This window comes from Callorhinchus milii, unplaced genomic scaffold (assembly GCF_018977255.1).
Source record: "Callorhinchus milii isolate IMCB2004 unplaced genomic scaffold, IMCB_Cmil_1.0 Scaffold1, whole genome shotgun sequence".
Lineage (NCBI taxonomy): Eukaryota > Metazoa > Chordata > Chondrichthyes > Chimaeriformes > Callorhinchidae > Callorhinchus > Callorhinchus milii.
In genome coordinates, this window is record NW_024704742.1 from 16981059 (window position 1) to 16994755 (window position 13697).

At 41.0% G+C, this 13697-nt stretch overlaps 1 protein-coding gene across 1 annotated transcript in view; it reads right to left on the reverse strand.

Annotated features, from left to right (window-relative positions):
• The window catches only part of LOC103177344 (tolloid-like 1), a 157541-nt gene that overhangs the window by 31380 nt on the left and 112464 nt on the right, over positions 1 to 13697 (reverse strand). Inside the window, exons 14-16 of the mRNA XM_007891466.2 lie at positions 9891 to 10016; positions 7344 to 7504; positions 3415 to 3595 (exon numbers count right to left, since the gene is read on the reverse strand). Coding sequence (XP_007889657.1) covers positions 3415 to 3595; positions 7344 to 7504; positions 9891 to 10016 — 468 coding nt within the window. The remainder of the gene's footprint in view (positions 1 to 3414; positions 3596 to 7343; positions 7505 to 9890; positions 10017 to 13697) is intronic.

Below are 13697 nucleotides of genomic sequence, written 5' to 3' on the forward strand. Positions count from 1 at the left end.
AATTTATGATTCCAGTTTTCAATGTCTGAAATTTGCACTGATGCATCGCAAGGTAATAATAATAAATAATAATCCTTGCATTTGATATAATGCTTTTCAGGTCTTCTAGACGTCTCAAAGCGCTTCACCGAATATACTGTAAAGTGAATTGACTGTATATTTGCGGGTGAAACGCGACAGCCAATTGTGCACAGCAATGTCCCACAAACAGTTGTGGATTGAAATGACCAATTTATTCTAGTTTTTTTTTCTTGAGGGATTATTATCAGGCGTGTGGAGTAAGGAAACTTGTCCAAGGTTTCACCCTGCCGGGAATCGAACCCAGGTCTCTCGCTTGTGAGGTGAATGCTCTAACCACTGAGCTACAGGACTCCACAGTACTTTCTAAAAGACTAATTCATTCAACCAGAAACTTTTTTTCCTAGTCCACGTGATATTTGACACTTTAATAACTGTAAACAGATTTATTTTAACTCTATACCTGATACATATTTGGTAATCTGCTCACTGGATCATTTATTGAGAAATACATTCCAATGCAAACCAAATCTGTCTTCAGACAAAAAATAGTGATGCATGATAGTCATGTCAACTCTATGGAATGGAACCTATCTGTTTTGGGTGTAAAATGATGAGAAGGAATGTAGAAAAATACAGGAAGATATGTTAGCTGAGCAGGCAGGATCGTGGCAAATAGATTTCAATACAGAAAAATGCAAAGTAGTGTATTTTGGAAAGAAGAGAAGGGAAGTATCTCCTCAATAGTAATATTATTAATGGAGTGGAGGAGACCGAGAAGTACGGATGCATAGTCTTTAAATGTAGGGATGAAACCAGTTAAAAACACAAATGGAATTCTTGTTTTTATTACAGGATATTGAATTCATGAGCAAGACAGTAATGTTAAATTTGCACGAGATAATAGTGCAAAAAGTAAGTCTACCGTTGGATGTGAAATAACAGAAAAAAGAAGCAGGGGATACATTGGAGATTTAATAGGATGATACTCAGAATAGAAATTATAGTTGGGGCAAGTTACACTGCAACAAAGAAGGTTAAAGGGAGATTTAATAGTGGTTTCAAAATTGTGAATAGTTTTGATAGGAAAATTAGAGAAAGGTTATTTCCAATGACCAGTGATCAGTAATAAGAGATAATAAATTGAATGTTATTAATATACATTTTCTTCCCAGAGGATAGTTAGAATATTTAATGCATTATCACAAAGGGGAGTTTAATCCACTTTAAAGAGAGTTGGAAAAATATTTGAAGAAAAATAACTTTAACAAAAGGGTGTGGGAAAAAAGCAGGGGAGTGGGATTATAGTATATAACTCCATTAGGAATAATAATAATCCTTGCATTTGATATAGTGCTTTTCACGTCTTCTCGACTTCTCAATGCGCTCCACAGAATAGACTGTAAAGTGAATTGACCGTATATTTGTGGGCGAAAAGCAGCAGCCAATTGCGCACAGCTATTATATTATTATAATATATTATATTATTATTATAGAATAGGCAAGTTACTGCATCAGCACAGAAACGATGGGTCGAATAGCTTCCTCCTGTACTGTAAACATTCTCTAATCCTAAATCTGATAATGATCTGGAAGCACGGTTATGTGTGTCATATTAATTAATATATGTAGCTAAAATGGAACCACTGCAAATTTTACTTATTTATGATGTTTCAGTCAAAGTAATCATACCCACGTATTAAATCACTGGTCCCAAATATTGTATCACATAACTATGCTATATCACATAACACATATGGAAACCTTCTGTTTGACACAAAAACATGAAATTAGAAGGATCAATGTAAAATGGAGTAGGTTAATAGCTTTAACCCTTGAATGTCCAAATATTTTACACGTTACAATGTTTCAAATGGGTCATAGGGAATCCGACCTAAAATCAACTCCACTCTGAAATAAGCCTTTACAGAGTTGAGTTGTCAGAATGTGGGCTAGGATTGCAGAAGCCAAATATAAACAGCAATGTAATATCCCAAAAAAGTCTCCCAAGAGACAACAAATTCTAAACTTTTTTTGCAGAAAAGTAAATCTGATAATTTTGTCACAAGTGTAATTACATCACAACAGGTGTCAACTCAGTATCTGCTGTTCTGCTTCATTCAGTTCCGAGCATGATTCAGAAAGTCAAAATCCAATTGACATGCAAACTGGTTTATTCAATCAGATCACTTGTCTAAAGAAAAGTTTGGATCAGTGCAAGTAATTGGCTTCAATTACTTGGGGGTGAATCCTAACCCTTATTCTGAAAGCTACTCTGTATTGGAGTCTTCCAGAGTGGGCATTTCTGAATAATTATTTGGGTAGCACTAGGAGGAGATTTTGAAGTGAGGAGGTTTTATGAAAATGCAAGTTCATTTTGTTTATGGTACACTGTACATGTGTATGAAACTCCCTTGTAATACACAGGAAAATATAATGGACCATTTTAGTAGTGCTATTAAAAGAAGTGAGCAATATTCTCCTGTGTAAAGTACAACTGCACTGAGACGCTGCTATTATCACAAAATGCCAGGCCACAGTAGAATTCTTCTGAAAACTGTCAACAAATAGAACTGTAGAAGCAGAGTATATACCTCATTTTGTAAAAATAGCTAATACTTTTTCAGCCAGGTGGGTGCTTGAACATACCACCACCACATCACCACGCTTAAGAGTATCCAAAAGAGATTGAGAGTTCCACATATATATGCCACCTACTCATGGAAATTTCCCAGTGTTTGGAATGGAGTGCACACCCTCTCCATGAGAAACTCGCACGGTTTACCCAATTCCGGTGAGAATTAGGCACAAGTTGCTGAAAGCCCAGGCTTGGGAATCCCAGAATGTGCGTTGAGATATTGCTGGAAGTTAAGCAGCTAAAACCACATATTCAGCCAATGTAAAGCATTGTTTGGCAAGATTACTACCAGATATTAGTCAGTTAAAATGTATGCACCTAATATCATTGTTCAAGTGATGTTCAGAATCTTTCAACTTAACAGTTTATAACATCACAGAAGTTGCTAGGAACATGCAGCAGGTTCGTTAATGTTTCAGGTCTATGACCGTTTGTCAGAACGTTCTGACAAAAGTCATAGACCTGAAATGTTAACTCATTTTCCTATCTCCATAAATGCTGCCTGACCTGCTCTGTGTTCCCAGCGACTTTTGTTTTTATTTCAGATTTCCAGCATCTGCAGTATTTTGCTTTTAGTTGATAACATCACGCTTGAATGTTTTGATCTCTTGGCTTGACACTCAATCTAATAAATATAGGGCACAAGCACATTTTAATATGCTGCTCAAAAAATGTTCTTCAGATACATTATACAGGGTCTATGAATGCTTGATAATGCATGTATTTTGGGGAGAAGGGGGTAAATAAAACACACACACCTGAAAGAAAGTGGGCTTTGAATCCTTTTTTTGAAACAGTATTGTCTGATTTGAACTCGATCCTCATGTTGTTGTATCGGGATGTTATAACTTCAGGCACTTCCGTACCGCAAAACTTGCCATGAAGCTTGGAATCGGATGAAAGGCCACTCCGGATCTCCACATAATCGTACTTGCATATCTGGTACAAAGCATACATAACCTCAGTTACAAAAGGCATATATGCTATACCGACAGTTGTGAATTAGCTTCGCAGCCTGGTTTTTATCCTCTCTACTTTTGAATGCATTCAGAATTGCTGGAAGTGTGCAGATAGAGAATGCATTATGAAGACCAATGGAATGTGAATTATATCCTACTAGTGGGCTAACCTGATAACTCATAACCAACGAAGGTCAGTACCAAAGGAGAACATCAATCATATCAGAGGGTAAGCGAAAAAAAGGAGAGAAAATTGGCGCAATAAAGAGAAATGAATCAATTTTTGCTGATTTACAATCGCTGTCACCGTGTATTCACAGATACAATTCCTCAGCCAGGTGTTTGGAATTATGTGATGTTGAGAAATTCAGCTTGTTATTATGAATCCTTTCTCACCAAGTAGTGGATGCTTCTTCCTGCAGTGAATTTGTGACATATTTTAGACTTGCACAAATGCTCCTCATCTCCATGAGGAATATAAGGAATACTGTATTACCATTTAGGTGATTTTCCTAAAAGGTACACTACATTTTTCCCAATTGAAATCCATTTACAATATTACAACTTATGTACAACTTATTTCAGAGATCAAATATATGCTCATCTCAAGATGTGCAATGATCCATACAATTTATTAATAATACTTGTATTTTGTATAGCGCCTTTCACCTCGGGAAGACGTCTCAAAGTGCTTCACAGGATATACTGCAAAGTGGAGCAACTGTATAGTTGTAGGCAAACACGGCAATCCAATTGCGCACAGCAAAGTCTCAAAGCAACCATAAAATGAATGATCAATTTTATTTGGGGGATTGTTGGCCAGGACAATGGGAGAAACTCCCTTCTCTTTTTAAATAGTGCATTGGATCTTTAATGTCCACCTGAACAGGCAGATGAGATCTTGATCTCTGAAGGATGGGACCTCCGATAATACAACTAACCCCCAGCATTATATTTGACTGTCAGGTTAGACTATGTGAGTTTAAGTCTTGAAGTAGGGCTTGTTTCCACAAACTTCTGTCTCATGAGCGACAGTGATATCACTGAGCTAGGCTGACGCATATTGAATACAAAATGCAAATGATTTAAAAACCTCACAGAATTTGTTTGCACTATGAACAAACTGCCAATGAATGAGACTAATATGAATGATAAATACTGTACTATATTGTCTAATATACTATAATATATAGTATACTAATAATAAGTTTGGAAGTCATCATTTAAAGACCTGAACAGCATAGGCTCAGCTTTCTGTTATTAATTAAATAACTGCAGATATGTTATTAGACCCAATAATACAGCTAGCCCCACACAATATAATCACAGTTTTTACCAAACACCTTCCCACGCAGGGACCTTTTAGCCCCTCAGGCAATGTTTTTGTTATAATTTCCCAGAAGGCTCAAATGCTCACGTCAGCTTTAATGGCTTATCGCCAACTCTTTCATGATCAAGCAACAAGCCCAGTGCAAGGGAGTAGCAACTATATTAAATGTTCAGTGTGGACACAACTATATTGGCAGACTGGCCTTTCATTCCCTCACTTTACTGTTTGAATTGCAGTGCAGCAAATGTGGCATAATGACAGTACCTGAAAAAACAGGATTATGTGATTAATCAACATCTGTTTTAAAACTCTCTGAGTCTGCATTCAAGAACTTTCTTACAAATTAGGTCTGACAGTCGAATGTTATTTTTGTTTGCAAAGGTCACTGGGGGTCATTCTGCTCCATGGGCTGAATAAAGTACATCATATCTCTCAATGTGCAAGGTATGCAGTCGCTCCACATAAACAACAGGTTCAGTATATATTTATTTCAATGATGTGGTGACCCATAATTGTCCTTGGAAAGTAAAAAGGTTTGAAGATCATAATGTGCTGAAGGACTTGATGGCTGCTATTCTCTTTATAAACTGGCAAAAAAATTGATCATTCACTTCATGGTTGTCTGTATAATATTGCTGAACTGACTGTTGTGCTCACCAAAAATACATAATCACTACACTTTGCAGTATTTCCTGTGAAGTGCTTTAAGATATACTCCTGATGTTAAAGGTGCTATATCAAATCTAAGGATTATTATTTTAAAAGTCTGTGAATTTACAGACAAGAGAAAGCAGCCTCTGATCTGCCAACAAGCCAATTAAAACCAGATAGAATCTCCACTAGAAAGTCACAACAGACTAATAATTGTATCAGTACAGAACATGCATTTTCAGTTATTTAATACAATCATGACCATGATATAATCCTGACAAAATCCTTCTCAAATCTTTAAGATACTGATGCATAATCTATAGTTCAAACTAAGTAAAAATTGGAAATAATAATAAATAATAATATCCTTGCATTTGATATAGTGCCTTATCACGTCTTCAAATGCTTCACAGAATATACTGTAAAGTGAATTTACTGTATATTTTGTGGGCCAATCTACTGAATTAATTCACAGATTGTTAAAGGAAGCTACCTATTTATTTTGTTCTACAGTTCACCCCGTTAATAAGACAAATAAAAACATTTACTATTTACGTTTAGGTTGGGTAAACTGGTTTTAGTGCACTGCTAACCTTAACAAAAGTCCTGCCAGTGTGCAATATGACATAATAGAATGGAAGGTTTGTAGTTGGATGCCGAGTCTGTGCTGATATCAGTATGGAATGAAGGAATAAATTCAATGAACAATTCAATCAATCAATCAATCAAAGTGATTAAGATGCCACAATTGGCTTCAGTATCTTTGGACAGGTGTTTGGGGGTAGGTGGGTTGAGGAATCAGACAAAGGGATCCCATTTCTTGTTGCTTTCCAATGACCTTTCCAGGAAAATGTATATAAGGCTCTGAACTTGGACCTGATTGATGTCATAGAGCTGCAAACACTACTTAGGTCCAGGGTTAAACTTGGGGTCATTAGAGTGAAGTACTGCAGGGCAGCTGTAAAATTATACTCCAGTGTGGTTTAGTTGTTTCAATAGATGGGGCAGGGGAAGGGCAATTGGAAGGATGAGAACCTGTATTAAAAATGTACAGTAAAAACTGTTGTTTTTAACAGTGCAAAGGATTTCATCTGATCTATTAAAATTGTTCGAACAAAATTGCAAAAATTAAACAATGTTACATTATTCTATGTATTACGCACACAATTAAAATGATCCAAGTTGGCAATTAACTGTTTGAATAAACCTCAGCAGGATTTGGACAGTAATATACTGTGGAGAATTTAATCATCTATGCATACAAATCTGTTGTTGTTGTGCATACTTGGGATCTCCTTTACAATCCAATTCCCTTGTGAAACTGCCCACATAATCTGCCTTCACTGCTTATCTATGATGTTTCGCATACACACACTGCAGTGAACCTTAGTGATGAAAATAACTGTCTGATACACTCATTAATGCAAAATGCAATTTGAAGACATTGTCCAATTGTGGATCTGTTCTGCCTCCCCCTCCAACACCGCATCACAGTGACTGGGTCTAAGGTATTACATAATATAATGCCAACCCAACAATCTGATGGCTAGCAGAGTACCAGCTTAATACTGATATTATTGTCTAAAGTTATTGACTGGCTTCAGTTTTCAATGATATGTTAATTAACACATGTGAAAGCTGCCACTTTCATTCCTCAGTGTTGTTCTAAATATAAAGCCAAATATGCTGTGCTACAAGGATTTGATTGAAATTATGAATTTGCATTTAGTGACCAATCTGTACTTACGTCATTGCCTTCTAATTCAAAAAATTCAAACTGCATCGAGATTCTGTATTGGGTCGGAGCCACAACCTGCCACACACAGTTTTTATTTGGAGGGTATTCTTTAGGCCAGCCTGGTGTGGTGATCGTTCCATTTAACTTGGTTAGGAGTCCTCCGCATGCAGCTAAAAATAGAAAGGTTGAATTTCAAAGTGGAATTCAAAAGGATCTGTCCACATAAAGGAAATAGAGGTATAAAGGAGAGGGGAATAGGAGGGGCTGGAGGCTTGTGCGGAGTACAAACAACTGCACTGATGAGTTAGGCCAAATGGCCTGTTTCTGTGCATATCACTCTCTGTAACTTTATGTAACAATGATAACTCTCAAACAATATCAATAACAACAACAAAATGACATTTGTATAGCACCTTTCACGTCGGGAAGACGTCCCAAGATGCTGAACAGACAGAGTTACAGACCCGACCTGGGAGTCGGGGTGGGGGAGGGTGGAGGGCGGGGGGTGAAGTCGGAGGGCAGTGGGGGAAAGTCGGAGGACAGTGGGAGAAGCGGAGAGTTCGAAAGCACAGTCGAAGAAGAGGGACTTGAGATGAGTCTTGAAGGTGGAAAGGGAGGGGGCGAGGTGGAGCGACTGCGGGATGGCTTTCCAGAGGGTGGGGGCAGAGTGGTGGAAGGTCCGCCCACCATTACTGGAGAGAGCAAGACGGGGGACGCCCGCTGAGTGGAGAGAGAGAACAGGGTGGTAGGGGGGAGCAAGAGCATGGAGGGCTTTGAAGGTGAGGACCAGGATCTTGAACTGTATCCTCTGTGTGATGGGAAGCCAGTGGTGTTGGACGAGGATGGGGGTGATAGGGTCATAGAGCCTGGTGTGGGAGAGAACACGGGCTGCAGAGCTCTGGATGATCTGCAGCTGTGGAGGGAGGAGTTGGGGAGGCCGACGAGCAGTGAGTTTGCATGATCGAGCCAACGTAATGAAGGCGTTTATGAGGGTTTCGGGGGCCTGAGGTGTGAGACAGTGGTGGAGCCGGCTGATGTTGCAGAGGTGGCGGAAGACAGGGCAGGTCATGGCGCAAGTAGAAAGGATAGTTGAGGATCAAACAAGACCCCAAGGTTCTGGACTGACTTAGTAAGGTGGAGTGTGCAACCACGGATGATGATGCTGTCAGCACCTGAGGTGAGGAGGTACTGATGGGAGCCAATCAAAATAGCCTCGGTCTTGTGGATGTTCAGTTGAAGAAAGTTAGCTCTTATCCAGGACTTGATGTCTGTCAGACATTCTGCCAGGACAGCAGTGGTTCTCGAGTCAAGGGTGGAGGCAGAGAGGTACAATTGGGTGTCATCCGCAGACATGTGAAAATTAACCCCATGTCTGCGGATGATGTCACCAAGAGAGAGCATACTGATATTGAAGAGGAGGGGACCAAGACCAGAGTTCTGAGGAACGCCGCACGAGGCGGTGAGGGGGCTAGAGGAGAAACCATTTGGGGAGTGAAGTGCAGGCGGTGTGAGAGTTATGACCTGAACCAGTCAAGGACAGTGCCGTGGAGTTGAGGTGAGAGGAGAGGCGATGGATGAGGACAGAGTGGTCGATGGTGTCGAAAGCAGCAGAGAGGTCAAGGAGGATAAGGAGGCAGAGGGAGTCCTGGTCACAGATGGACAGAATGTCATTCGCCACTTTGACCAGGGCTGGTTCTGTGCTGGGGCGGGGCACGGAAACCCGATTGGAGGGGTTCAAGAAGGGAGTGGCGGGATAGGAAGAGCGATGCTGAGAAGTAACAACTCATTCCAGGGCATTGGAGAGGAAGGGGAGGTTGGAGATGGGGCGGTAATTAGGGAGTAGAGAAGGTTCCAGGGAAGGTTTTTTAAGGATAGGAATGATAACAGCCTTTTTTAATGGGGTGGGAACAGTACCAGAGGACAGGGAAATGTTTACTATGTCAATGAATAAGCATTTATTTAACCCGATTATACAACAACAACAAGATTCCATTTATTGAGCGCCTTTCACGTCGGGAGGACGTCCCAAGGCGCTGGAAAGTTGGGTCAGGACCCGAGCAAGGGGGAAATGGTCAGGGTGAGGGGAGGGAAGGGAGGGAGCGAGGAGGGGGTAGAAAGTCGAGAGGGGAGCTGAAGGCACGGTCAAAGAGAAAGGTCTTGAGACCGGCCTTGAAGGAGGAAAGAGAGGAGGCGGCGAAGGCACTGGGGGATAGAGTTCCAGAGCCTCGGGGCTGAGAGGCTGAAGGCCCGGCCGCCGATGGTAGGGCGGTTGGGGCGGGGGATGTGGAGCAGACCGGAGCCAGCGGAACGGAGGGTACGGGCAGGTAAGTAGGGGGATAGTAGGTCGGAGAGGTAGGAGGGAGCAAGGCCGTGAATGGCCTTGTAGGTGAGGATGAGGATCTTGAATTCGACATGAACTAGCAAAAATTTGTGTTCTATAAAGAGGTTATGAAAAGATCACTATTGTTAGCCACCAGTTCATAATATGCTCAAAAGCCCCTTGATAAATGGGCACTGTAATTTTTAACTTGAGCATTACTATTTAGTAGCCTTTACCTTCACAGCTCTTCTTGTCTGCTGCAAGCTCGTAGCCTGGATCGCAAGTGCATTTATAACTGCCCAAAGTGTTCAAACATCGTTGCTCGCAACCTCCGTTGTCAGGCCTGGCACATTCATCCTCCTCTGTAGGGAGAGTAAAGAAATGACAACCTTTATCATAAACCTACCTCTGCATTTTTGTCTACGAAGAATGTTTCGTATGGGATTGACAACTTAACGCTGTTTTCGAAGGAAGTTGGTTAGACCATTATTCACCTTGTAAATGATCCAATCAATACAAAAACAGTGTACATTTATATAACACCCTTTAAGTGGGGCAGCATGGTTGGATGTTTTGTTGGGAAAACAGAACAACAAAAATTACATTTGTATAAACCTGTCACATTGTGACAATGTCCCAAGACGCTGGACTGTCAGTGTTTCGGACGTGAGCTGCGGGTCGGAATTGGGGAGGGTGGAGGGGGAAGGAGGGTGACCAAAGGCATGGTTGAAAAGGAGGGTCTTGAGACGGGTTTTGAAGGAGTCAAGGCAGGGGGAGCGGCAGAGGAACTGTACGATGGAGTTCCAGAGAGTCGGTCTGAGTGGCTGAAGGCCTGCCCGTCAATGATGGGGTGGGCGAGGCGGGGTACGTGAAGCAGGCCAGAGCCCACTGAGTGGAGGGAGCGGGCAAGTTTGCAGGGGTTTAGGTCACAGAGGGGGGAGCAAAGCCATGGAGGACTTTGAAGGTGCGGACCAGGATCTTGAACTTTATCCTCTGAGCGATGGGAAGCCAGTGGAGCCGGGCGAGGATGGGAGTGATAGGATCGTGATGAAAAGCATTGAGTGCAAGTGTTTTTTGATCCCTGTGTCTGCTGTACTTCCTCGGTTTACTGCTTAGTGGTTATCTGCTAAAACGCTGTGTAACATGGGTGAAAACACCGGATTTCAGCATCATGGAAACATAGCAATATTATAGGAGAGGGGAGCTGTCAATTGTGGTCAGCTCAACCAATTGAAATAACCACTCCGGTCAGCAGAAGAGAACAAGCTCAACCAATAACAAATAGCTCCAACGGGGCACATAGTGACAGAGGGCAAGCAGCATCCAACCATGTTCTGGATGGAGAGCAGGGGCGGGCCTGGTGCATTTTGTGAAAGAAAAATAAAAAGACTGCAAAGTTTCACACTGAATGGTAATAGATGTTTGTTAAGTAAATACACATGTAAACATATATGAGAAGTACAGTTACCTGTATTGTGTGAGTTTATGTACTAAAATTAGTGTATGTGGCTAAAATGGTGTTGCCATATAACATATAAATTGGTGTGTGGAGTAAGGAAACTTGCCTAAGGTTTCACCCCGCTCAGGAATCAAAATTGGGTCCACTCGCTTGCGAGGCGAGTACGCTAACCACTATGCTACAGGACTCCACAGAGCTAAGTGGGTTTCAGGCCATTCATTCTTGACCCACCATTCATTTGCTTCATTTACATAGAAGCAACTGATGGGCCATTAACAGATTGCGGAATCATGGAAAGGGCATGAAAGGGTTGTTAGTCACAGGTAATCCGAGGATGGAGTAAGATATGCAAGCCCTTTTTATCTCTTAAAAAGCAATTTAGCAGAGGAAATTCAATGGTTTAGATTGGTTCTTGAAACTGTACCAATCACCAGGAGATTGAGGATGATTGGAAATCATGAAGAAGGTCATCTGTGGGATATTTCCTCAACACATCTGTTGCAAAATAAATTGATGTGATAGAGATTGAAGGTTTATGTTTATTGCGAACAAAAGCAATATAATTTTATAGGATTACGTGGGTCCAATTTTCCCTTTGTGGACACAAACAGAAAATCAAATACTGCTGTTCCGACTTATTATGATGTGGCGAAGTATCTTCTTCCCACTGGCTGCAGTGCTTCAGAAAAGGCATGTTGGGTAAGATTTAACTTATGATTTGACAAACTCAGTGGTTATTTCATATACTCTGGTGGAAAAGGCAGCTACACACTAATATATGGCATTTTTTGAAAATTAGAACAAAAAATATTATTGAGGAAGGAGGTGTCAAGGTCTCAAGCTGTCAAGAATCAACATGGCTTTTCTGTACGCCACATACCCTGGAATAAATGGCTGTAATTAGGACACGAGTCCAGGAAAATCATCATCCTGGCAGCTTCATGGCTTTACAAAAGGGAAGTAATGCTTAACTAATCTTTTAGAGTTTTTTGAAAATGTATCTAGCAGGTTAGATAGGGGGGAACCATCTACTAGATGTAGTATATTTAGATTTTAAAAAGGCATTTGACAAAGTGCCACACAAAAGGCTATTGCACAAGGTTAAGGCCCACGGGATTAATGGGAATATATTAGCATGGATTGAAAAGTGGCTAACGGGTAGAAAACAGAGAGTAGGGATACACGGGTCATTCTCGAATTGGCAGGATGTGACTAATGGAGTGGCACAATGATCAGTGCTTGGGCCTCAGCTATTTACAATTTACATCAATGATCTAGACGAGGACATTGAATGTAACGTATCTAAATTCGCGGATGACACCAAACTAGGAAAAGCAAGCTCTGAGGATGATGCAAAACAATTGCAACGGGATATAGATAGGCTAGGGGAGTGGGCGAGTAGGTGGCAGATGGAATTTAATGTGGGGAAGTGTGAAGTTATTCACCTAGGTAGAAAAAATAGAAAANCAGATTATTTTCTAGAGGGGGAGAGATTAGATAGTGTTAGTGTTCAGAGGGATTTGGGTATCCTTGTATACCAGTCTCAAAAAGTTAGTTTGCAGGTGCAGCAAGCAACTAAGAAGGCGAACGGCATGTTAGTGTTCATTGCAAAAGGTTTAGAGTACAAGAGTAGGGAAGTCTTGCTGCAACTGTATAGGGTCTTGGTGAGACCGCACCTAGAGTATTGTGAGCAGTTTTGGTCTCCTTCTTTAAAAAAGGACATACTTGCCCTAGAGGGGGTGCAGCGTAGATTCACCAGGTTAGTTCCTGGGATGAGGGGACTGACCTATGAGGATAGGCTGAATAAACTAGGGCTGTATTCTCTAGAGTACAGAAGAATTAGGGGAGATTTTATTGAAACATATAAGATTCTTAAAGGGCTGGATAAAGTAGACACCGAGGGACTGTTTCCCCTAGTAGGAGAATCTATAACCAGGGGTCACAGTCTTAAAATTAAGGGTCAGCCTTTTAGAACAGAGTTGAGGAAACATTTCTTCACTCAGAGGGTAGTGAATTTATGGAGTTCACTACCCCAGAAGGCTGTAGATGCTCAGTCCTTGAACATCTTCAAGGCTGAGACTGATAGATTTTTAAAAAAGAGGGATTAGGGGATATGGGGATAGGCAGGTAATTAGAGTTAGGTCTTAAATTCAGCCATAGTCTTATCAAATGGCGGGGCAGGCTCGAGGGGCCAAATGGCCTACTCCTGCTCCTAATTCTTATGTTCTTATATTCTTATTTATAAAATGTCACTTCAAATTGTCTTATCACAAGATCAAACAAGATGACAAGATTGGATTGGATCTCTATCATCTTCCCATCACAGCATCAAACTGTTTTGTAATGAGCCCAGTGTGATATCATTCAAATTCCCGTGATTCCCCACACATACATGAACCCAAACCCCACACCCACAATCATATTCCCAAACACACACAGACACACCCATAAAGGCAAACAAACATACAGGAAAATATAAACCTAACGACACACTGACAAACACACACACAGACACTCACACACAAAAATACATCCAAAGGTACACATAGACAAACATACAAAAACAAACACATCAACAGCAAAA